This window comes from Anolis sagrei, chromosome 3 (genome assembly GCF_037176765.1).
Source record: "Anolis sagrei isolate rAnoSag1 chromosome 3, rAnoSag1.mat, whole genome shotgun sequence".
Lineage (NCBI taxonomy): Eukaryota > Metazoa > Chordata > Lepidosauria > Squamata > Dactyloidae > Anolis > Anolis sagrei.
The window spans coordinates 264,963,682-264,990,057 of record NC_090023.1 but is presented as its reverse complement, the minus strand read 5'-3'; the positions used below and the strand labels follow the sequence as shown (position 1 = coordinate 264,990,057).

Here is a 26,376-nt window from a genome sequence, read left to right as displayed (position 1 = left end):
TACTTCAATAAATATTTTTGAACCAAAGTTCTGACTCTGCAATCCTGAACTATCCTAAGGAATGCAAGGCTATCCCTTCTCACCGCACGTAAGTTTCTGCTAGTTATGGAGTTTACTTCTGGTACTCTGCAATATTTTTGATGGAATTGCCCTAACTGAGGGTTATTTTTGATCCTAACAGCTCAGATTCCCAACACTTTTCTACCACAAGAAAAACTCACCATTTGGATTTGTTCAATCCTTACCACATTTAAGTTATAAATCCCATTAAACTTTCTTAGACTTAGTCCTGGTTACATCTAAACCTGTGTAAATGGGATTGCACTCTTGATCTCTATTATCTGCTGTCCCATCTTCACTATTAACTTTCATGACACAATGCTATGGCATTTTGGGAACTGTAGTGTTATAAGGTGTTCATCATCCTCACAACTTCTGAGGATGCCTGCCATAGATGGGAGTGAAACATCAGGAGATAATGCTTCTGGAACATGGACATACAGCCTGGAAAACTCTCAGCAACCCAGTGTTCATCATTCTCTGCTCAAGAATCATAGAATCATAGAATCATAGAGTTGGAAGAGACCTCATGGGCCATCCAGTCCAACCCCCTGCCAAGAAGCAGGAATATTGCATTCAAATCACCCCTGACAGATGGCCATCCAGCCTCTGTTTAAAAGCTTCCAAAGAAGGAGCCTCCACCACACTCCGGGGCAGAGAGTTCCACTGCTGAACGGCTCTCACAGTCAGGAAGTTCTTCCTCATGTTCAGATGGAATCTCCTCTCTTGTAGTTTGAAGCCATTGTTCCGCGTCCTAGTCTCCAAGGAAGCAGAAAACAAGCTTGCTCCCTCCTCCCTGTGGCTTCCTCTCACATATTTATACATGGCTACCATATCCCCTCTCAGCCTTCTCTTCTTCAGGCTAAACATGCCCAGCTCGTTAAGCCGCTCCTCATAGGGCTTGTTCTCCAGACCTTTTATCATTTTAGTCGCTCTTCTCTGGACACATTCCAGCTTGTCAATATCTCTCTTGAATTGTGGTGCCCAGAACTGGACACAATATTCCAGATGTGGTCTAACCAAAACAGAATAGAGGGGTAGCATGACTTCCCTAGATCTAGACACTATGCTCCTATTGATGCAGGCCAAAATCCCATTGGCTTTTTTTGCCGCCACATCACATTGTTGGCTCATGTTTAACTTGTTGTCCACGAGGACTCCAAGATCTTTTTCACACGTACTGCTCTCGAGCCAGGCATCCCCCATTCTGTATCTTTGCATTTCATTTTTCCTGCCAAAGTGGAGTATCTTGCATTTGTCACTGTTGAACTTCATTTTGTTAGTTTTGGCCCATCTCTCTAAACTGTCAAGATCGTTTTGAATCCTGCTCCTGTCCTCTGGAGTACTGTCCTCCCAATTTGGTGTCGTCTGCAAACTTGATGATCCTGCCTTCTAACCCTTCATCTAAGTCATTAATAAAGATGTTGAACAGGACCGGGCCCAGGACGGAACCCTGCGGCACTCCGCTCGTCACTTCTTTCCAGGATGAAGAGGAAGCATTGGGGAGAATCACCCTCTGGGTTCGTCCATTTAACCAATTACAAAGTGCTGGGATTGCATAATATTGAGCCATGGCAGTTAAAATGGTACCAAAATTGAGTTGATTTTGCGGTGTAGATGCACCTGGAAAGTAGCTAGAACATGGTTCCATGTGTCAATGCAAAACATGAAAGACTTAACCAGCATTTAGATATTTATTTCCCATTTGCGAGACTTCTTGTCCTTTTGTTGTATTCCAGAACAGCTGTGGTTGATGAAGCTGAATGCCCTCATCGAGTCCAGCCCCCTTGAAACCTTCTTTGGGGCTGCCTTCTCTAATGTCTTTGGAGCCCACCTCAGGTGGCATCACCAGATTCCTAGTTTTGGCCCTGAAATCTCAAGTGTCTCTTCATCTTTCTGGCCATACTAACGCAAGCACATGGAACCACAACACGCAGGGGTTAGCGAGGAATAGCACAGATCTCAAAATAGTGAGGCTGCAAAGTTCCTCCCCAAATAGGTGTCGTGTTCACATTTTTGGTTCCTTCTGCCAAGTGAAAGGTGAACGCCTGCAGAAGATTGGAGAAGAACAGGAACATCTCTGTCTTTGCTAGATTTTCTCCCAAGCACACCCGATGCCCTGCAGAAAGGGTGAGACAGACAATACGAATCAAATCATCCAGAAAACTCTAAGCTAAACATAAAATTATTGGTTTCCTTATTTTCCTGAATCTTCTATTTCCCCCTTGCTTGTTCTCAGCAAAATGGAATAGTAGGAGTTGTAGTTTTTGAGTTCCTCCTCCTTCTCTGTCAAGGAGTGTCAGCCTCACCAAGCTACAACTCCCAGAATCCCACAGCACTAAACCATGGCAATTAAAGTGGTATCAAACTGCATTAATTCTGCAATGTAACATCAGCTATAACTTCCTGGGTTCTGCCAAGTTTTTCCAGTTGTTGTCCCTTTGATACCTACTCATTCAGTTCACCACACTAAAACAGTGGATGTGGCTCTTAATGAGACATGCCGCATTATCATGGGGTGTCTGCGCCCTACACCACTGGAGAAATTACACTGCTTAGCCGGTATTGCACCACCTGACATCCACCAGGAAGTAGCAGCCAATAGTGAAAGGACCAAGGCAGAGACATCTCCAGCTCATCCCCTGTTTGGGTATCAGCCAGCACGTCAACGACTTAAATCTAGACATAGTTTTCTAAGATCTACAGAGACACTCGCTGGAACACCTCAGCAAGCGAGAGTCCAAAAGTGGCAGGCTCAAACCCAGAACCTCAACCAATGGCTGATACCAAATGAGAGACTCCCCCTGGGCACACTGAGGACTGGGCGACTTGGAAGGTGCTGAACAGACTGCACTCTGGCACCACGAGATGCAGAGCCAACCTCAAGAAATGGGGCCACAAAGTGGAATCCTTGACATGCGAGTGTGGAGAAGAGCAAACCACTGACCACCTGCTGCAATGCACCCTGAGCCCTGCCACATGCACAATGGAGGACCTTCTTGCAGCAACACCAGAAGCACTCCAAGTGGCCAGATACTGGTCAAAGGCGGGGACGAGAGAGCGGGCCTTCTCGGTGGTGGCCCCCCGGCTGTGGAACACCCTCCCTGCTGAAGTTAGACAGGCGCCCTCCTTGATGGCCTTTCGTAGGAGCCTGAAAACATGGCTCTTCGAGCAGGCCTTCAATTGAGTGTAACTTTGGAACGATACTGGAATGGATTATGACTATGTAATTGACTATGACCCCTGGATTTGACGAAGCGGATTTTTAGTATATGTTATGTAGGAGTAGTTTGGTATGTATTGTCATGATTTATTGTATACTGTCTTTTCTATGTTGTTGTTCACCGCCACGAGTCGCCCTAGGGCTGAGAGTGGCGGTCAATAAGTGCAAGTAATAAATAAATAATAATAAATAAAGGACATTTAATCAACTACCAAACTCACAAATTTTGTATTTTCTCTGTTTGTTTGCTTTGTTCTGTTAGAAATGTAATATAATTTGACCGGTTGTCCTGACACGACAAATAAATAAATAAATAAGTTCTTGGAAGGAGGTCTTTGCCATGATTTCTTGGATCTACACTAAGACTCTTCTTAGGATCTCTGTGGCTATGGCTTGGAATACCAATTTTCTCCATTCTCTTATTAAATATGCTTTAGAATTGCTACGTTTTACAGGTAGACTACACATCTAAGAAAATATTGCAGGGCAGGGAAGAAGCAAGAGGGACAAAACATGGAAGGTTCATCAGCACCAATATTTCTCCAAGTTCAAAAGACACCCATTGAAGATGGGAATAAAATATTGCAGCCAGTTCCAGGATTGTCAGAAAGTAGTTCAGAATGCAAAAATGTCATTTGGATATTTAAAAAAAGAATTCTATCCCCCAGCATATTTTCTCTATTTGGAGAAGCGCAATAAATACAAACTTATAAATGATTGGGTTGTTGTAGGTTTTTTCAGGCTATATGGTCATGGTCTAGAGCAGTGTTTCTCAACCTGTGGGTCAGGACCCCTGGAGGGGTCGCAAGGGGGTGTCAGAGGGGTCGCCAGAGACCATCAGAAAACAACATTTTCTATTGATCGTGGAAGTATGTGTGGGAAAGTTAGCCCAATTCTATCTTTGGTAGAGTTCAGAATGCTCTTTGATTGTAGGTGAACTATAAATCCCAGCAACTACAACTCCCAAATGCCAATGTCTATTTTCCCAAACTCCACCAGTGTTCACATTTGGGCATATTGATATTCAGGCCAAGTTTGGTCCAGATCCATCATTGTTTTGAGTCCACAGTGCTCTCTGGCTGTAGATGAACTACAACTCCACAACTCAAGCTCAATGCCCACCAAACCCTCCCAGTATTTTGTGTTGGTCATGAGAGTTCTGTGTGCCAATTTTGGTTCAATTCTATCATTGGTGGAGTTCAGAATACTCTTTGATTGTAGGTGAACTACAAATCCCAGCAACTACAACTCCCAAATGACAACATCAATCCCTCTTCCCAACCCTATCAGTATTCAAATTTGGATGTATTGGGTATTTGTGCCGAATTTGGTCCAGTGAATGAAAATACATCCTGCATATCAGATATTTACATTACAATTCATAACAGTAGCAAAATCACAGTTGTGAAGCAGCAATGAAAATAATGTTATGGTTGGGGGTCACCACAACATGAGGAACTGTATTAAGGGGTCGCGGCATTAGGAAGGTTGAGAAACACTGATCTGGAGGCATTTTCTCCTGACGTTTCGCCTGCATCTATGGCAAGCATCCTCACTACCTCTGAGGATGCTTGCCATAGATGCAGGCGAAACCTCAGGAGAGAATGTCTCTAGACCATGGCCATATAGCCTGAAAAAACCTACAAGAACGCAGTGATTCCAGCCATGAAAGCCTTTGACAATACATTATAAATGATTGATTGTTTTATCAATCTTTAAAAGATTTATCAGCTATTTAGTGCATTAGGATGAAAGACAATGACTAAATGCAAGCAAAATAAATACAATATGTTGTTGAAGACTTTCATGGCCAGAATCACTGGGTTGTTGTGAATTTTCCAGGCAATATGGCCTTGTTCCAGAAGCATTCTCTCCTGACCTTTCACCCACATCTATGGCAGGCATCATCTGAGGTTGAGAGGTTTGTTGGAAACTAGGCAAGTGAGGTTTATATATCTGTGGAATGCATTCACAGATATATAAACCTCACTTGCCTAGATAAATGCATTCTTTGAGAATGTGATAGGTCATCAAAAGAGAAGCAGGAGCCCTCGGGGGTGCAGTGAGTTAAACCCCTGTGCCGGCAGGACTGAAGACCGACAGGTCGCTGGTTCAAATCCGGGGAGAGGTGGATGAGCTCCCTCTATCAGCTCAAGCTCCTCATGCGGGGACATGAGAGAAGCCTCCCACAAGGATGATAAAAACATCAAATCATCCAGGCGTCCCCTGGGCAACGTCCTTGCAGACGGCCAATTGTCTCACTCCAGAAGCGACTTGCTCCTGACACGACAAAAAAAAGAGTAGCACACAAGACCATTTTGGGGGAAAAAATCCTTAAAAGGTAGCAAATCAAAATGTTACCAATTTTTGGAAATTTCAAAGACTCAAAGAAAATATAATAATTTGCTCAGATACCTAAAGAAAATGGTATGAAGGCTTCTCTGCAGATAAAATTCCCATCCTTGTCAAGGAAATGGCCTGGGTTGAACTGGAGAGGTGTCTCCCATTCTTTGGGATCATGCAAGACAGAAGCTATGTTTGGGAAAATGACAGTACCCTGCAAAAAGATACAACAAATAATTAAGGTTTTTCAGCAGAGCTCCACATATTCCCAGACCCTCTTGGGTTGATCTCTATAACAGTGACAAGGAGCACTTAATAATTCAACAATACACAGTATGGAAAACTCAGTACTAGACTTCAGTAATACAACTATATCCAAATTTCATAAGTCACCAACTGTATTGGACAAAGTAGTCCCCCTTTGGAAGGAAATTGACTTCTTTGTCCAATGCAGAATGTCAACAAAGCAGAGCCATGTGTACTTCATGTTATATATTGCAGACTTAGCTCATTTTGTGTTGTATACATTTGGTTGTATCTTCAGTTATTATTGTTGCTGCGAAGTTGACTTAAATATATGGTGACCCTATGAAGGAGAAACCTCCGAGTCACGCTATCATCTACTCCCCTGCTCCAGTTTTATAGATGCAGAGCATTTGTATCTTCTTTGGTTGACTCTTCCGATTGGAACAAGCCCTATGAGGAGCGGCTTAAGGAGCTGGGCATGTTTAGCCTGAAGAAGAGAAGGCTGAGAGGAGATATGATAGCCATGTATAAATATGTGAGAGGAAGTCACAGGGAGGAGGGAACAAGCTTGTTTTCTGCTTCCTTGGAGACTAGGACGCAAAACAATGGCTTCAAACTACAAGAAAGGAGATTCCATCTGAACATGAGGAAGAACTTCCTGACTGTGAGAGCCGTTCAGCAGTGGAACTCTCTGCCCCAGAGTGTGGTGGAGTCTCCTTCTTTGGAAGCTTTTAAACAGAGGCTAGATGGCCATCTGTCAGGGGTGATTTGAATGCAATATTCCTGCTTCTTGGCAGGGGGTTGGACTGGATGGCTCATGAGGTCTCCTCCAACTCTTTGATTCTATGATTCTATGAATGTGGCCCTCCTCTTTTCCAAATGCCTTCTGCTTTACTAATTGTTATTTCTAGTCATGTCTTCTCACAATAGGGTCAAAGTACCATAGTCTCAGTTTAGTCATCATAACTTCAGATATTTTTCAAAAAATAAGGTGCTCTAGAACAACAATTGCTTAATTTTGTGCCATATCTCCTTGATAGACAGTCCCACTCTATATGTGGAACCATCCTTAGACTTGATTTGGAGTTTGCAACTGGTATTGAATATGGCGGCCTGGCTTAGTTGGATCATGTACATCTGAGATCTGCACTTAAGGAGCTACACAGGTTACCAATTAAACACCTGTCCATCCCAAGGATTTACTCCAGGCTTATGAGGCCCTCTTGAGTTCAGGACCAAGCCATCTGTGGTTGTTAACCACCTTGATCCCTCTCAGGGAGAAAGGCAGAGTATACATAAAGCAAATAATAAAATAATAATAACTAATTTCAGAGATTGTTTTCTATTGTATAGAACATCCCACCTTTATATTCTAGGGGGAAGCAAATACAGCAGTCTAGAGAAGCTCACTTGTTTCTGGTGAGAAGAAAGGCCACCTCAGTGGTGGCTTCCACTTTTGGAAACATCTTCCCATGGAGATTAGGTAGACTCATTATGATGGATCATTTTCCAGATCATGTCTTAACTCTGTCAGTTTCTCCCGCTTTGGGGAAGCATATAAAAAAGATTGGGGCTTTTCAAGTGTATTTTATTGTTCTTCACATTTTGCTATTTTCCCTCTTCTCTCTGTTCTTTTGGTTTCGGTGTACCTGGTTTTTAATTATGAGCACCTTTGGTATGTGTTTTTACAAAAGAAAGGGAGCATTTGAAAATGTTGACATAAATAAACAACAGAAGAAAGACTGGAAAAGAACTATTTACCCTTTTAATTGAAAATTGTCGGATCATTGTATCCTTCACACATAACCTGGGCAGGCCAATGGCTATAATGTTGCTGAAACGCTGGCTCTCGTGAATCACAGCATTGGTATAAGGCAAGCTCTTGCGGTCTTCGTAGCAGATCGTTTGACCGGGAGCTATGACTGCATCTATTTCCTTCTGAACTTTGGCTGGGAAGAAACAAGCATAATATTTATTAGGAGTGGCACATAAGTTGTCTTTTGAGCTAGGACTGGGCCGAGTCCTAGCATGCTCTTTGATACCAAAGCTTGGCACTTCTGTGTATACAAGAGGATTTCATTGCTGCTTAATGACTTCAGCAGGTATTCCACAGGTACAACCTCTTCAGCTCACATGCCTCAAACTCAAGGCTCACAGGTCAAATCCAACTCACCAAGTCATTTTATGTGGCCCTCCAACTCCTATACTCCTCATCATTAGACATCATGAGCAGAGTTGGTGGGAGTTGTGATGTTTGTTGTTGTTCATTCGTTCAGTCGTCTCCGACTTTTCGTGACCTCATGGACCAGTCCACGCCAGAGCTCCCTGTCGGCCGTCACCACCCCCAGCTCCTTCAAGGTCAGTCCAGTCACTTCAAGGATGCCATCCATCCATCTTGTCCTTGGTTGGCCCCTCTTCCTTTTGCCTTCCACTTTCCCCAGCATCATTGTCTTCTCTAGGCTTTGCTGTCTCCTCATGATGTGGCCAAAGTACTTCAACTTTGTCTCTAGTATCCTTCCCTCCAATGAGCAGCCGGGCTTTATTTCCTGGAGGATGGACTGGTTGGATCTTCTCGCAGTCCAAGGCACTCTCAGCACTTTCCTCCAGCACCACAGCTCAAAAGCATCGATCTTCCTTCGCTCAGCCTTCCCTAAGGTCCAGCTCTCACATCTGTAGGTTACTACAGGGAATACCATGGCTTTGACTAGGTGGAGTTGTGATGTAGTAACATCTATAAGGCTAAAGTTTGTTCTGTTTAGTCAGGATAGTTAAGTTTGAATTGAGATGCAAGGCTTGTGGATAGGATGCCTGACTTTCAAATGTCTTTTCCCCAATCTCAGAGCTACAGGTGCTGCTTGGTTACGATTCCCATTATCCACAGTCTGCATGGTGGATAATCAAAAGTGATGGGAGTTGTACTTCAATAACACCTGGAGATCCAAATTGGGAAAAAAAACTATTAATCAAGATCTTGAGTAGGACCAGGCCCAGGAGGGAACCCTGCTGATGGCACTCCACCCATCACTTCTTTCCAGGATGAAGAGGAAGCCTTGGGGAGAATCACCCTCTAGGTTCGTCCATTTAACCAATTACAGATCCACCTAACTGCAGTTTTGCCTAGCCCACATTGGACTAGTTTCCTTGCCAGAAGGTCATGGGGGACCTTGTCGAAATCCAGATACGCTACATCCATCACATTCCCTGCATCGACCCAGCTTGTAACTCTATCAAAAAAGAGATCAGATTAGTCTGGCATGACTTGTTTTTGCTTAATCCGTGTTGACTATTAGCAATGACTGCATTTCTAATTTAATGGGAATCGTAACCAAGCAGACCACTTCCTTCATTATTTTTTCCAGAATCTTGCCTTGTATTGACGTGAGGCTGACCAAATAGTAATTGTTTGGGTCGTCCTTTTTCCCTTCTTGAAGACTGGGACCACATTGGCCCTCCTCCAATTTGCTGGGACTTGTCCCATTCTCCAAGAATTCTCAAAGGTAATTCCCAATGGTTCCGAGATGACTTCTGCTAGTTCCATCAGTACTCTTGGATGTAGTTAATCTGGCCCTGGGGACTTGAATTCATTAAGAGTGTCCAAGTAAAATCCAACCATGGGGCTGGGTTTCATTTGGAAGAAACCATGAAATCTAAAGTGGAATCCTAATGAAATTGTGTAGCTACTAGTTAGTGCCTGCATCAATTCAAGCAAAAGTCAAATGTCTTTGCTTCCAGCCTTACCTTGTATGTCTGGATAAAGCACCATGTACAACAATGTCCAATAAAGGGTGGTGCTGGATGTCTCTGTCCCGCCCAAGAAGAGGTCAAATATACTCTGGATCATGTTGCTTTCATCATAAGGTGGGTTGGACTGGTCTTCCATCTGTAGAACAACAGACGAGGACATATCACATTTCTTTTACATAACTCATATGGATGCAATTCAGATTTCAAGCAAGATTCATCCCTCCCCCCTACCACCACCACCACCACCACAAAAAACTGTTTTATCTTTTTCAGAATATATTTTAAACATCCCATTGTGGTCTTCTAGCCACTTCTGAGTAGTGAGAAGCATTTTCAGCCAGTCCACATGGCCACAGATGGTCCTAGGGGCATAACATTGAATCTGAATGTTCTGTCGCGTGCTGGGCCTGTAAAGAATTTCCTTTAGAACAGAACGTGCAACCTTTGCCCAGCGAGAAGCCAGGGGAAAAGTTCTCAGAAGTTTTCCACCACAAATGATCTTTAGATGGCTTGTGAAGTATAACAAAGTCTTTTATTAATGAACAATCAAACAGAAACTTCTCTTGTCTTCAATAAAGCTAAGCAAGTGGTTCCAGGCTTCTATGCAATTGGTGGCTTTCTAATCTTGCCCACGAAGGACAGGCAACTGTCTTCAATAACTTCTTCTTTACTTTAAATGAAAATCCCCTTTTTAACTTCTCCCAGGCTGACTGTAATCTAACCCTTACTGAAGTGGGCTCCGCTACCTGGTCGAACTGCATCTCGAACGCCAAGTGGACCTACCAGTAAAGGTTTAGATATTCTCCAGCTGGAGTTCTTTGATCTTTAGGGCTGTTTTCCTGGAAATCTTTGGAGACTCTTAAGACTGTTTCCCCCCGGAAAGTCTTGATGCTCTTAAGACTGTTTTCCTCCGGAAAGTCTTAAGGGTTGAAGCTTTTGTACAGGGGAAGCTTGCACACATCCTGTACATTAGCTTTCCTTGCTGAGACTAACTAAAAAATGGCTCCCTTCCCTTCCCAATTGCCCTTAGCAAGGGGCGGAACCAAAGCTTAACAATGATGGACAGGTGACTTGCCCTACGACTGCAACCAAAGGAAGCCACCTATCTGCAGAGTCCCTGAAACTTAGGACTGCAAGCAAACATTTAATACAAAGCAAATAAATTTGGAGCTCCTGGTACAGCCGTACCAGCACACTGAAACACCACAGTTATCTGCCCTTGAATTATTCTAGGAGGCAAACTAGTATCATATGATCACAGTATGAGCATCCACATACTTTCTCTAATTGTGCAAGGTAGGAATAAATGAAGTCTTGTGGATCATCGGTGGCAACCATGTCCTGGTGTTTGTTGATCTCCCTCTTTATGAACGAACACACAAAGTCTCTGGCTGACAGTGCCTTCTGGTGAGACCCTGGTATATGGCTCATGAGTGAAGGAAATAAATCATAAATCTGGAAAAGATAGATTTCAGAAGGAAGTATAAAAAGCAGATCCACAACACTGAAGTCCTACAAATAATTCTATCATCTCCTTTATCTATGAGAAATTCCCTAAATATTTAGATCATAGAATCATAGAATCAAAGAGTTGGAAGAGACCTCATGGGCCATCCAGTCCAACCCCATTCTGCCAAGAAGCGAGAATATTGCATTCAAATCACCCCTGACAGATGGCCATCCAGCCTCTGTTTAAAAGCTTCCAAAGAAGGAGCCTCCACCACACTCCGGGGCAGAGAATTCCACTGCTGAACAGCTCTCACAGTCAGGAAGTTCTTCCTCATGTTCAGATGGAATCTCCTCTCTTGTAGTTTGAAGCCATTGTTTAGCATCCTAGTCTCCAGGGAAGCAGTAAACAAACTTGCTCCCTCCTCCCTGTGGCTTCCTCTTACATATTTATACATGGCTATCATATCTCCTCTCAGCCTTCTCTTCTTCAGGCTAAACATGCCCAGCTCGTTAAGTCGCTCCTCATAGGGTTTGTTCTCCAGACCCTTGATCATTTTAGTCGCCCTCCTCTGGAAACATTCCAGCTTGTCAATATCTCTCTTGAATTGCGGTGCCCAGAATTGGACACAATATTCCAGGTGTGGTCTAACCAAGGCAGAATAGAGCATGGGGAGCATGACTTCCCTAGATCTAAACACTATGCTCCTCTTGATGCAGGCCAAAATCCCATTGGCTTTTTTTGCCGCCACATCACATTGTTGGCTCATGTTTAACTTGTTGTCCACGAGGACTCCAAGATCTTTTTCACACGTACTGCTCTCGAGCCAGGCGTTGCAAGAAGCCTCATTCAGCCAATATCAAAGTTTAAATTGTCCTCAGCAAGGAACTCCATTTCTCCCCAGATATTGAGCTCTAGATTCAGTTATATTGATCTCTATGAAGAACTCAATCTCTTCCCAGAGAACCTGGCTCTTAGGGATGTAACTTACTGACTCTTAAATAGTCTGCTATGATTGTGGAAATTTTCTTTTGACAGCCAGAGAAAACAAATTTTCCTCTACAAATTTCTCCCCATAGTCAAACATCCTGAAGTGTTGCAAAGTTATTATTCTACAGAAAAAAATGTGGGTTTTTATTTACAGCTTTTATATTCTGCCCTTCTCACCCCGCAGGGGACTCAGGGCAGATTACAGTGTACACATACATGGCAAACATTCAATGCCAATTTTTGACATACAAACATATACAGACATACACAGAGGCTATTTAACTTTTTCTGGCCACCAGGGGAGCTGTCGCTTTCATTGTCCATCTGATGAAGTACTTCCGCATTCCCCGCATGCTTCCCCACTGGAATGCTTTGCTGGAGTCTTCTTTATGGCCTCATAAATCAGTTAATTTAGCCTCCTCACACTTTAAGGTGGTACCTAATTTTCCTACTTGACAGATGCAGCTGTCTTTTGGGCTGCAAAGGTCGACAACAGGCTACACATAATTGGTTGGAAACCCACTCCAACCTGGGCTGGCTTCGAACTCATGACCTTTTGGTCAGAGTGATCTTAATGCAGCTGACACTCAGCCAGCTGCACCACCAAAAAAAAAACCTCCCAAACAAACCACTTTTCTGCACAGAAATAGATTTTCTGCACACACACAAAAAACCACATTTTTCTCTTTGGATAATTTCCTTGCAACACTTCAGGATATTGAAATATTCAGAGAAAATGGTGCAAAATGCTCACTATTCTGTCAATTTTTTCCTGGTGGGGTTTTTTCAACCTAGGAATGAATGTTTGTGAATATTCTTCCCACCTCTACCTTCCATATCCTTTAGGATCATTTAAGGCCTGTCTGTTTCTGAAATCTTGAAGAAGTAGATTTAGGACCCTTCTACACTGCCATATAAAATCCAGATTATTTGCTTTGAGCTGGTTTATATGGTAGTGTAGACTTACGTAATCCAGTTCAATACAGATAGTGTGGATTATCTGCTTTGATAATCTGGATTAAATGACAGTGTAGAAGGGTCTACAAAAGTTTATGCTACCAACTTCTTTCTCTGTTAGTCTCTAAGGTGCTACAAAATCCATTTGCATACTGACATTCCAGAATTTTTCAGCTATATCTTTGAATTCTGTCCAATAATATAGTATCTTAAGTCGCTTCTTCACTGCTATAGAATCCATATTATCTGCTTTGAAGTGGATTATATGAGTCTACGCTAGAATCATAGAATCATAGAATCATAGAATCAAAGAGTTGGAAGAGACCTCTTGGGCCATCCAGTCCAACCCCATTCTGCCAAGAAGCAGGAATATTGCATTCAAATCACCCCTGACAGATGGCCATCCAGCCTCTGTTTAAAAGCTTCCAAAGAAGGAGCCTCCACCACACTCCGGGGCAGAGAGTTCCACTGCTGAACAGCTCTCACAGTCAGGAAGTTCTTCCTCATGTTCAGATGGAATCTCCCCTGTTGTAGTTTGAAGCCATTGTTCCGCGTCCTAGTCTCCAGGGAAGCAGAAAACAAGCTTGCTCCCTCCTCCCTGTGGCTTCTTCTCACATATTTATACATGGCTATCATATCCCCTCTCAGCCTTCTCTCCTTCAGGCTAAACATGCCCAGCTCCTTAAGCTGCTCCTCATGGGGCTTGTTCTCCAGACCCTTGATCATTTTAGTCGCCCTCCTCTGGACACATTCCAGCTTGTCAGTATCTCTCTTGAATTGTGGTGCCCAGAATTGGACACAATATTCCAGATGTGGTGTAACCAAAACAGAATAGAGAAGTAGCATTACTTCCCTAGATTTAGACACTATGCTCCTATTGATGCAGGCCAAAATCCCATTGGCTTTTTTTGCCGCCACATCACATTGTTGGCTCATGTTTAACTGGTTGTCCACGAGGACTCCAAGATCTTTTTCACACGTACTGCTCTCGAGCCAGGCATCCCCCTTTCTGTATCTTTGCATTTCGTTTTTCCTGCCAAAGTGGAGTATCTTGCATTTGTCCCTGTTGAACTTCATTTTGTTAGTTTTGGCCATTCATCTCTCTAATCTGTCAAGATCCCTTTGAATCCTGCTCCTGTCCTCTGGAGTATTGGCTATCCCTCCCAATTTGGTGTCGTCTGCAAACTTGATGATCCTGCCTTCTAACCCTTCATCTAAGTCATTAATAAAGATGTTGAACAGGACTGGGCCCAGGACAAAACCATATAATCAAGTTCAAAGCAGATAATCTGGGTTTTGCATAGCAGTCTAGAAGTGGTCTTCGTTTCCCTCTACTTCAGAAGATGGGTGGGGAGAAGAAAAAATGTTTGCTTACAAAGTGTGGGAGACTGCCACCAAATTTAAATATAGGCTCCATGGCTTCCAGCAGCTGGTGAAAAGTTTCGTCCTCGTTGGAGAAGCGATGTCCAAAGACCACAGCACAAATCACATTTGATACTGCGAGAGTGAGGGCAAAGGAAGGGTTCGTCGGCTTTCCTGCAGATGGACCAATTGACCTTGTGAGCCAATCTTGCTAAAATAGTACAGAACATCCAAAAATATGGTTCACAACATCCCTAACTTAAATGCTTTTGATGAATGGATCTCTAGTGATATAGATTTCCATGCAGGGTTTGTTATTTTAAAAAATAATAGTAAATTTTATTAGTAAAAAAAAGGGAAATCAGCAATATACATTTACAAACAGAACACACAACATACAGGGACAGTTACAAACACAGTAGACAATACAGTCCCTCTATCCCCTCATCCGTGAACCCACCACCTTGGACTTCCATCCCTGCTCACTATGATACCTATATCCTATAATAACTATCCATATAAATTCCTTAAATAGTTCCCCTTGCAGAATCCTTACAGTCAACATTTGCTTTCTTCAACTTAGAAAATGAGATGAGCACCACCCTCCAGAGTCAGACACGACTAGACTTAATGTCAGAGGAAATCTTTATCTTTTGTCGAAGGCTTTCATGGCCAGAATCACTGGGTTGTTGTAGGTTTTTCCGGGCTATATGGCCATGTTCTAGAGGCATTCTCTCCTGACGTTTCGCCTGCATCTATGGCAAGCATCCTCTTTATCTTTTACTTATATTTCAATCTATTTGCAAGAATTTCTGCAAATAGTTTGTAATCGAAATTTAGCAGCTCTTTGTTGTTGTTCATTCGTTCAGTCGTCTCCAACTCTTCGTGACCTCATGGACCAGCCCACGCCAGCGCTCCCTGTCGGCCGTCACCACCCCCAGCTCCTTCAAGGTCAGTCCAGTCACTTCAAGGATGCCATCCATCCATCTTGCCCTTGGTCGGCCCCTCTTCCTTTTACCTTCCACTTTCCCCAGCATAATTGTCTTCTCTAAGCTTTGCTGTCTTCTCATGATGTGGCCAAAGTACTTCAACTTTGTCTCTAGTATCCTTCCCTCCAATGAGCAGTCGGGCTTTATTTCCTGGAGGATGGACTGGTTGGATCTTCTCGCAGTCCAAGGCACTCTCAGAACTTTCTTCCAACACCACAGTTCAAAAGCATCGATCTTCCTTCGCTCAGCCTTCCCTAAGGTCCAGCTCTCACATCCGTAGGTGACTACAGGGAATACCATGGCTTGGACTAGGCGGATCTTTGTTGCCAGTGTGATGTCTCTACTCTTTACTATTTTATCGAGATTGGATATTAGTCCAAAAATTTTCAGGTTTTCCATATCTCTATCTCGTTTGGGAATAAGAACTAGCATCTACCCATGAATCTGGGATTTCTCCTTTCTGTAGAGAGTGATTCATTACTGCCAACAGCTATGGGGCCAGTTCTTTTTATATAGTACCCGGCAGAGTATCCATCTGGACCTGGGGCTTTGTTTATTTTGGATTTGTCTACTGCTTTAGTGAGTTCATTCTTTACAATTTGTCTATCCAGATCTTTTTCCATTTTCTCAGTATATTTTGGGATATTCATTTCACCTAAGTATTAATCAATTTCCCTTGTTCCAGCCTGGTTCCTTTTGTGAATATTCCTATAATAATTTTTTTAATGAATTCATTTCATATCTGTGACTATTTTTCCTTTGTCTCTTAACCTTACTATGAATCATTTGTTCTTGTTCTCTTTCAATTGCCACACCAGCAATTCCCCTGGTTTATTTGCATTTTCTAAAATCTGTTGTACATAATTTTCCTTTCAATCTCATTCACAATTAACAGTTCATATTGCTGTTTATTTATTTATTTAGTACATTTCTATACCACCCCTCTCAGCCTTCCGGCGACTCAAGGCAGTTTACAAGGCAAGAATTCAATGCTACCAAGGATACAATTACAATATACAATATAAAAAAAATCAGCAACAATAAAATCAAACATTATAATGAAACATACTTCAATCGATAATCATTAAAACAATGTCCAGTTCTGCCATATAGTTATTCCATTACTATATCCGTTACTCCGTATTTTCAAATGCCATGTCTTAAGATTCTTCCGGAATAATAGGAGCGAGGAAGCCAATCTAATCTCCCTAGGAAGGGCGTTCCATAGCCGAGGGGCCACCACTGAGAAGGCCCTGTCTCTCATTCCCGCCAACCATACTTATGATGATGGCGGGACCGAGAGCAGGACCTCTCCAGATGATCTTAAAGTCCTTGCAGGTTCATAAGGGGAGATTCGTTGTAGTCTTATTAAATTGTGCTGTGTTATTTTTCCATCTAACCAGCCTTTCTCTAATTCTTTTTCTCTTATCTTGTTTAGGATGTCTGCTTGTGCTTTCTTTTTCCTTTCAAACCAAATTGAATTTTGTTGGACCAATAACCCACTTACTTATTACTCTTACTACCAATTTCACAGAATCCCAAACAACCCTATCTGAAATGTTATTTTTTAAGTTATTTTTCAGACAGTTTTGTATACCATCTTTTACACTGTTCTTGATTTTGGGATCTTTCAGCACATTATTGTTTATGTTTATCCTCCAGAGTTTTCTCTCTGACTCCTTCAGAGTTTTCTCTTTCAATCATCAATAGAAAGGCATTTTTGGTTCAACTGATGTTGGAGATTTCTGCTTGTTTTGTTATATTTTAATTGTATTGTTTGGGAAGGAGAAGGAAAAAAGGTTTCAGACTGGAACATGAACACAAGTTTATCTATGCTTCAGTCATTGAAGAGTACCTTTGGTTGCTCTGAAGTTTTCCACCAGGTGGTAGGCTTCCTCTTGGATCTGGTACTCCAGGCTTCTCTTCCCCAGGCCCAGGTTCTTCAAAGTCATCAGGGAAAAGCGTCTCTGATGTTTCCATGTACTGCCAGTTGACAGTAAAATACCTGAAGCCATTGAAAACCAAACATAGACCAATTCTATTACCAATCACTCATCGGAATTTTGAGTGCAGAATCCAAGTCCCAGAATAATATTATGCAAGGGAGCCACTGAAGTGCTAACACCTAGATTAGCACCTCTCAATTTTGTCTATTGGCTTTAACACTTTCTTTCTTTCTTTCTTTCCTAGAAACTCTCTACAGACCAATGGCTCACAAACCAGCAGCAGTCCACAGACCACCACTTTGAAATTACCTGTCCAATAATAATAATAATAATAATAATAATAATAATAACACTTTATTAGTGTTTTATCAATAGGAGCATAGTGTCTAGATCTAGGGAAGTCATGCTACCCCTCTATTCTGCTTTGGTTAGACCATACCTGGAATATTGTGTCCAATTCTGGGCACCACAATTCAAGAGAGATATTGACAAGCTGGAATGTGTCCAGAGGAGAGCGACTAAAATGATAAAAGGTCTGGAGAACAAGCCCTATGAGGAGCGGCTTAACGAGCTGGGCATGTTTAGCCTGAAGAAGAGAAGGCTGAGAGGGGATATGATAGCCATGTACAAATATGTGAGAGGAAGCCACAGGGAGGAGGGAGCAAGCTTTTTTTCTGCTTCCCTGGAGACGCGGAACAATGGCTTCAAACTACAAGAGAGGAGATTCCATCTGAACATGAGGAAGGACTTCCTGACTGTGAGAGCCGTTCAGCAGTGGAACTCTCTGCCCCAGAGTGTGGTGGAGGCTCCTTCTTTGGAAGCTTTTAAACAGAGGCTGGATGGCCATCTGTCAGGGGTGATTTGAATGCAATATTCCTGCTTCTTGGCAGGGGGTTGGACTGGATGGCCCATGAGGTCTCGTCCAACTCTTTGATTCTATGATTCTATATTCTACCCTTCTCACCCTGAAGGGGACTCAGGGAGGATCACAGTACATAGACTTGGCAAACATTCAATGCTGTTTTGTATAGACACTACACAGGAAGACAGACAACAGAAGGAGGTGGCTTGTTTCAATTCAGTGTACAGCTGTTTTTGATGTCATGGAAGGTTGGGCTTGAGTCCAAACTTTTTAAACAGAGGTCCAGGTCACAGTCCCTCAAACTGTTGGAGGGCTGGATTATAATTTGGGGGAGAAAAACCATAAATGAATTCCTATGCACACTGCACATACCTTATTTGTAGTGCAAATAACACTTAAAAACAATCCAATAATTAAAATGAACAACAATTTTAACAAATATAAACTTAATAGTATTTCAATGGGAGGTGTGGTCCTCCTTTTGGCTGATGAGATAGGATTGTTCTTGTTGTTATGTGCTTTCAAGTCGTTTCAGACTTAGGTTGACCCTGAGCGAGGGCCAGATAAATTACCTTGGAGGGCCGCATCCAGCCCTTGGGCCTTAGTTTGAGGACCCCTGCCCTATCCTCTAAGAAGAGCCATCAGGACTTCCTCCTTCCTTTTGTTCGCTCAGCATTTTCTGATCTTCTCTCTTTATGGAGTCATAAACACCATCCCTGCTTTTTTAGCGGTACCTAATTTCTCTAATTACAGCTAAAGCTGTTTTCAAATTGCTTAGGTAGGGTGTCATTTGGCAGCTCACGCGAAACCCCAAACCCGGGGTTCGAACTTGCAACCTTTTGGTTGATAGATCTTACAATTGCTGACAATTTATCAGCTGTGCTAAACCTCCGGCAGTATAGCTTTCACGTGACATCATGTGCATCCCACTATTTGTGCTGTCGCACCCTGGGCCTGTGCATAAGACTGTAGACAGGACATAAATTCTGTGTGCCCAACGGGATGCCGGGGCTGCCACAGATTAAAGGCCCTTGGACCTCCCCAAAACATAGCCTTTAGATTGCTTAAAGGTTCAACAAAGTTCTTTATTAATGAAAACAAACAGGTATTTCAAGGCTTTCTTAATAGTCTATAGGCTCTTTCAATCTTGTCCACAGGGAAAAGACTCTATCTTCATGATTGGTATTTTAACTAATGGGGAAATCCTTAACTTCTAATCTGGGCAGTCTTTCTTTGCCACTGTTGGCGTGGAGCCCTTACACCTGGTACCAACTGCGTCTGGCTTCCACGAGTGACCCTTAGCAAGCAGAGCTTTGTAGACTTCCAGGGAAAAAGGAGTTCAGGTTTCGGTGATGGCTGGCTGAAGTCCCTCAGCAGAGGAGCTGTAAGGCTGTATGATCCTCGGCCAAGCTGTGGGGCTGTATCTCCCCGGCCAAGCCGTAGGCTATATATCTCCCCGGCCAAGCCATAGAAGACGAAGCTTTCTACAGGAGCTCTTGGTATTATGTCCTGCAGGAAAAGCTTCTCTGTGTGGACTGAACCAAAAAGGCTCCTATTCCCTCCAAAAACCCAAAGGGGGCGGGACCAGGGAACCTAATTATAATTGACAGGTGGCTTGCCCTATGATTGCAGCCAAAAGAAGCCACCTATCTCCAGAGTCCCTGAAACTTAGGACTATAACAAACATTAAATGCAAAGCAAACAAAATTGGAACTCCTGGTGCAGTTGTACCTGCACACTATTAGTTTGCCTCCCACTTCTCCAATGGTTCTCCCATCCCTGGCTTTTATCAGGCAAAACTCTTCAATGGTGTTCAACCACATTCCATTCCAGTCATTAATTCCAAGGATTCCTTCCATGTCTCTGCTAATGTTCCGACAGTAATGGGACATCAGGGGATGGGATTACCCCCCTTCTCTCTCCCTTCCCCTTTCTATTCCAAAACTGGATGTTTTCCTTCTTTATATCTTTACTTTTCTAATAGTTTTGATAATCAAATGGCAGAATTGCATTAAAAATAAATAATGAACAGATATGAAGAAAGGCAGGGTTATAAGGGTGGACAAAAGTATGATGGCAGAATGGTGGATCTGTGCAATTGTGCTACTGAAGAGAAGTGTTATATTGAAGATGCTCAACCCTGTATTTATCCCTTACTAGCTTGGGGACCCGGCGCTGCCCGGGTTATTTGAGAAAGGCATTGTTTGTTTTGTGAAGTTTGGTAATATCAGTTTGGTAATGTGTAATGGTATTTCTTAGGGAAAAACAGTCTTACTTTTTTGGGTTTTTTTAAAAAATGAATGGTCCCATTAGAAAATGCATAAGGTTATGGGTGAACTACAATTTCCAGAATCGTGGGTCAGTCCTTCCCAAACCCTGCCATTACTTAAAGTTGGCCATGTTGGGTCTGTGTGTCAAGTTTAGTCCAGATCTGACAGCAGCTGGGTTCAGTGATATCTAGATAAGGGTGAACTACAACTCCCAGATCACCAGGGCAATCACCCCCAAGCCCAGCCAGTATGCACAATTGGCCATGTTGATTCTGTGTGGCAAGTTTGGCCCAGATCCATTGTTGGCTGGGTTCACTGTTCTTTGGATAAGGGTGAACTACAACTCCCAGGGTAATCACCCCTAAACTCTGCAAGTATGGACAATTGCCCATGGTGGGTCTGTGTGCCAAGTGAATTCCAGGTCTATTGTTGGTGCAGTTCAGAGTGCTCTTAGATTGCAGGTGAACTATGCATCCCAGTCCCTACAACTATAAATCATGGTGATTTCTCTCCAAACGTCTCCAGTATGATCAGTTGCAGATCAATGCCTCTGTTAGCTGTGTGCCATAGGAAAGGGTTGGAAAGGGATAAGGGAGAAGCAGTGGGTGGGGTCATGCAAATGAAGAGAGAAAGGAACACTGGGATGTGCTCGCTATAACCTGCAATGTCCTTCGACAGAGTGGCTTGCTGTCTTCTCAGCACTGGGAACAATAGCCTATTTGTGGAGGCCAAAGGCTGTCTGTGTGAACAGACACCTATGCCACATACACACATGCAGATTTTCACTTTTATTATGTGTATAGATATGCATTAATACAACTGTGGTGGATTAGCAATTGGTGTGATAAAGTCCACGTTAACAGATGCTATCACAACCCTATAATGAGAATATTCACATCAAAGAAAATTATGTGAGATGACCTTGCCTTTATTATTTGCCAGAGCTTTGAAAAAAGGGAGGACTGGGCGGCCTGCAACATCATCTGGGTGAGTGGTGAGACCAGCCTTCACTGCGTGGAATCCATTCAGCATAATCACAGGGAAGGGTCCAAGCCACAAAGTATAGATGTCCCCATAGGATTCTGCGGCCTGTAGAAAAAAAAACATATCAGGAAAGTGCAGGTGATTCTGGACTCTCAGCTTGATCTGAAGAATTTCCAAGTCAATCATATTCAAGTAGAGTGGTCTATGGGAGGCTAATACGCCAGCACTGCTGCTTAGTTTTGAGTCTTCATTGCTCTGAATATCCCAGCAACTCAACCACTCCTCCTAAGTTTTGTTCTTGATCCCTCTTATCATCTTCCTCTGACCCTAGTTGAAGTTATCAATATACTTCTTCTAATGAGATGCCCAAAACTAAACACAGGACTCCAGAGGTGGTGTGGCCAAAGCACAAGATAGGCTGCAGCACCTCACTCCTGGCTCATGTTCAATTGATGCTCAACAATCATAGAATCATAGAATCAAAGAGTTGGAAGAGACCTCATGGGCCATCCAGTCCAACCCCCTGCCAAGAAGTAGGAATATTGCATTCAAATCACCCCTGACAGATGGCCATCCAGCCTCTGTTTAAAAGCTTCCAAAGAAGGAGCCTCCACCACACTCCGGGGCAGAGAGTTCCACTGCTGAACGGCTCTCACAGTCAGGAAGTTCTTCCTCATGTTCAGATGGAATCTCCTCTCTTGTAGTTTGAAGCCATTGTTCCGCGTCCTAGTCTCCATGGAAGCAGAAAACAAACTTGCTCCCTCCTCCCTGTGGCTTCCTCTCACATATATTTATACATGGCTATCGTATCTCCTCTCAGCCTTCTCTTCTTCAGGCTAAACATGCCCAGCTCCTTAAGCCGCTCCTCATAGGGCTTGTTCTCCAGACCCTGGATCATTGTAGTTGCCCTCCTCTAGACACATTCCAACTTTTATCAATATCTCTCTTGAATTGTCTTTTTCATGTGTAGTACTGCTGAGCCAAGTATCCTTCATCCTATATCTGTGAATTTGTTCGAATTGATTTTATTACTTTCAGCCCAGTTTTCTAGCTTATCCAGGTCCTTTTGAATTCAGTTCCTTTCTTCCGGTGCACTATCCACCCTTCCACATCTATATAAATAAAAATGTAATGTTCGTTTGTGGGATTAACAGAACTCAAAAACCACTGGACGAATTGACACCAAATTTGGACACAAGACACCTAACAACCCAATGTATGTCCTTCACTCAAAACAAATTGATTTTGTCATTTGGGAGTTGTAGTTGCTGGGATTTATAGTTCAACTGCAATCAAAGAGCATTCTGAACCCCACCAACGATGGAATTGACTCAAATTTGGCACACACTTCTCCCATGACCAACAGAAAATACTGGAAGGGTTTGTGGGCAGTGTCCTTTGGTTTTGGAGTTGTAGTTCACCTACATCCAGAGATCACTGTGGACTCAAACAATGATGAATCTGGACCAAACTCTGCAAGAATACTCAATGTGCCCAAATGTGAACACTGGTGGAGTTTGGGGAAAATAGAATCTTGACATTTGGGAGTTGTAGTTGCTGGGATTTATAGTTCACCTACAATCAAAGAGCATTCTGAACCCCACCAACGATGGAATTGACTCAAATTTGGCACACACTTCTCCCATGACCAACAGAAAATACTGGAAGGGTTTGTGGGCAGTGTCCTTTGGTTTTGGAGTTGTAGTTCACCTACATCCAGAGATCACTGTGGACTCAAACAATGATGAATCTGGACCAAACTCTGCAAGAATACTCAATGTGCCCAAATGTGAACACTGGTGGAGTTTGGGGAAAATAGAATCTTGACATTTGGGAGTTGTAGTTGCTGGGATTTATAGTTCACCTACAATCAAAGAGCTTTCTGAACCCCACCAACGATAGAATTGGGTCAAACCTTCCACACAGAACCCCCATGTGGGCCACAGCAACACATGTCAGGGGATGGCTAGTATTTGATAAGAATTCCCTTTAACCCATCATCTAAATCAGCGTTTCTCAACCTGGGATGTTGGGAACCCTGGGGGGGGAGTCACGAGGGGGTTTTAGAGGGGTCACCAAAGACCATCAGAAAACATACATTTCTGATGGTCTTAGGAATGCCTTTGGCAGAGAAGGCTGAAGATCTCTCGGCCTGTCCTTCTCGTCCTTTTTGGAAACAGAAGGAGAATCTTCCCACCAAAAGCCCTCCTCCACTGTGATTGGCCAGCCTCTCAGCCAAAGGGAGGGCTGTTTCTGAGACTCCAAGTGGGGAGGGGAGGGCAGAGCAGGTGTGCTCAGTGCATGGCAGCATGGTGCGCATGTGCGGGTGAGGGAGAGCATGCAAGGCTGGAGGGAGGTTCGCTCCAACTGGTCCCTTCGAGGCATGGAGGCTCTGTGTGGGAAATTTGGCCCAATTCTATTGTTGTGAGGTTGAGCATACTCTTTGATTGTAGGTGAACTATAAATCCCAGCAACTACAATTCCCAAATGTCAAGGTCTATTTTCCCCAAACTCCAATAGTGTTCACATTTCGGCATATTGAGTATTTGTGCCAAGTTTGGTCCAGATCTGTTATTATTTGAGTCCACGATGCTCTCTGGATGTAGGTGAACTACAACTCCAAAACTCAAGGTTAATGCCCACCAAAATGTTACAATATTTTCTGTTGATCATGGGAGTTCTGTGTGTCAATTTTGGTTCAGTACTTTCGTTGGTGGACTTCAGAATGCTCTTTGATTGTAGGTGAACTATAGATCCCAGCAACGACAACTCTCAAATGATAAAATCAATTCCCCCTACCACCCCACCTGTATTCTAATTTAGGCATATGGGATATTTGTGCCAAATTTGGTCCAGTGAATGAAAATACATCCTGCATTTCAGATATTTACATTATGATTCATAACAGTAGCAAAATTACCGTTATAGAAGTAGCAACAAAAATAATTTTATGGTTGGGGGTCAGCACAACATGAGGAACTGTATTAAGGGGTCACGGCATTAGGAAGGTTGAGAAACACTGATCTAAAACATTGATTAAAAAATATTGAAGGCCATTGGCTTCAATATTTGAGGAGCAGCTTAAGGAGCTGGGCATGTTGAGCCTGAAGAAGAGAAGACTGAGAGGAGATATGATAGCCATGTATAAATATGTGAGAGGAAGTCCTAGGGAGGAGGGAGCAAGCTTGTTTTCTGCTTCCCTGGAGACTAGGACGCAATGGAACAATGGCTTCAAACTACAAGAGAGGAGATTCCATCTGAACATGAGGAAGAACTTCCTGACTGTGAGAGCCGTTCAGCAGTGGAACTCTCTGTGTATGTGTGTGTGTGTGTCTTGGATGGTGCATAACTATTGGCCTGTGCTTGCAGTCTAACGCCTTCTTTATTGGGATTGCAGAAACTGCCCTTGTGCATCTTCCATTGCACAAGGGAACAATCAGCTGGTACATGGGTTGGAACATTGATTGAACAATGTTGATACCCATCAGAAGTTTGATTTAACACAACCATATTTTGACTACGTGAGTGTAGATTAAACTGTGCAAAAAAGATATAGACCACACCTGGAATACTGTGTCCAGCTCTGGGCACCACAACTGAAGAGAGATGTTGACAAGTTGGAATGTGTCCAGAGGAGGGCGACTAAAATGATCAAGGGTCTGGAGAACAAGCCATATGAGGAGCGGCTTAAGGAGCTGGGCGTGTTTAGCCTGAAGAAGAGAAGGCTGAGAGGAGATATGATAGCCATGTATAAATATGTGAGAGGAAGCCACAGGGAGGAGGGAGCAAGCTTGTTTTCTGCTTCTCTGGAGACTAGGACACGGAACAATGGCTTCAAACTACAAGAAAGAAGATTCCATCTGAACATTAGGAAGAACTTCCTGACTGTGAGAGCTGTTCAGCAGTGGAACTCTCTGCCCCGGAGTGTGGTGGAGGCTCCTTCTTTGGAAGCTTTTAAACAGAGGCTGGATGGCCATCTGTCAGGGGTGATTTGAATGCAATATTCCTGCTTCTTGGCAGAATGGGGTTGGACTGGATGGCCCATGAGGTCTCTTCCAACTCTAGGATTCTATGATTCTATGGCTCCTGAACGGAACCCTGCAACACTCCACCTGAAACCTCCTTCCAGTGTGAAGCAATATGAATACATATATAGGTTATAATAAAAGTTGATACTTAAATAACATTATAATTTAAAAATAGATAAGTCATCCTATTGAAAACAACACTAATTTAAAACACTTTTGCACACAAAACAAAGAGCCTCTGGGCAGCGTCTGGTATAGAACAAGTAATCCATCAAATCTTTAAAACACTGCAAAGACCACAAGTGCCAAATAACAATGCACAGACAAGGAATTTCTCTTATCTGTCTCCCCTTTCGTTTTAGCATTCAGTCAACTGATCAAAGTTTTGGAGAACAAATACCTCAGCCAGGACCTCACGGGAAAATTGGAGGTATTTCAGCTGCCATAAGCATCCAAGAAAAGGTATAGGATCCGGTCCAGGAGGATAATGTCTTTTTCTTTCTTGTAGCTTTACAAACTGGATCAAGAAAAAGCACAGAAAAAGTATAATAAACACGTAACTTAACTCCAACATTGTCATGCCACAATAAAAACACCCTGTGGTTAGGGTGGCGTAAAATGAAGCTGCTCCCTCAACTAGATCTTTCTCACGGGTGTAAATCCCACGTTTCTTCTTGCCCTCCTCCTTTAGCACACTCCCTTCCAATCACACGTGAAATTGCTCTGAGCATTGTCCTGTGTTGAAGCAAGTTCAGTTAGAGAAAGTAAGAAATGCAAATTAATCCTTAACAACTCCAGGTGTGGTTTCACAACTATACCTGAAGCATCAGCTCATTTTTCACGACACAAGGATCTCCTAACCCATCTCTTCATGAGACAAATAAAACATAATCATCACCTTGAACCCACAATGACCAGTCCAAAT

The 26,376-nt window shown here is 43.0% G+C and overlaps 1 protein-coding gene across 1 annotated transcript; it reads right to left on the bottom strand.

Moving 5' to 3' along the window:
* Window positions 1–1,671: 1,671 nt before the first annotated feature.
* LOC132770412 (cytochrome P450 2J6-like) lies at window positions 1,672–26,144 on the bottom strand. The gene is made up of 9 exons (XM_060767341.2): window positions 25,852–26,144; window positions 21,366–21,528; window positions 17,217–17,366; window positions 14,386–14,546; window positions 10,895–11,071; window positions 9,611–9,752; window positions 7,634–7,821; window positions 5,699–5,840; window positions 1,672–2,179 (listed from the first exon to the last, which is right to left on the bottom strand). Exons 1-9 carry the CDS (start codon window positions 26,029–26,031, stop codon window positions 2,001–2,003), a joined length of 1,482 nt encoding a protein of 493 aa, XP_060623324.2. The 5' UTR covers window positions 26,032–26,144; the 3' UTR covers window positions 1,672–2,000.
* Between the last annotated feature and the right edge of the window lie 232 nt (window positions 26,145–26,376).

Bases quoted from the DNA above. Each gene is read 5' to 3' on its own strand.
- LOC132770412 (XM_060767341.2), bottom strand. From the start codon at position 26,031: ATGACAATGTTGGAGTTAAGTTACGTGTTTATTATACTTTTTCTGTGC. The intron at 9,753-10,894 runs GTATGTGGATGC...GTTGTTCTACAG, and splicing joins ACCTTGCACAATTAGAGAAA to ATGGAAGACCAGTCCAACCC. The intron at 7,822-9,610 runs GTAAGGCTGGAA...GTTTCTTCCCAG, and splicing joins GCTTTATCCAGACATACAAG to CCAAAGTTCAGAAGGAAATA.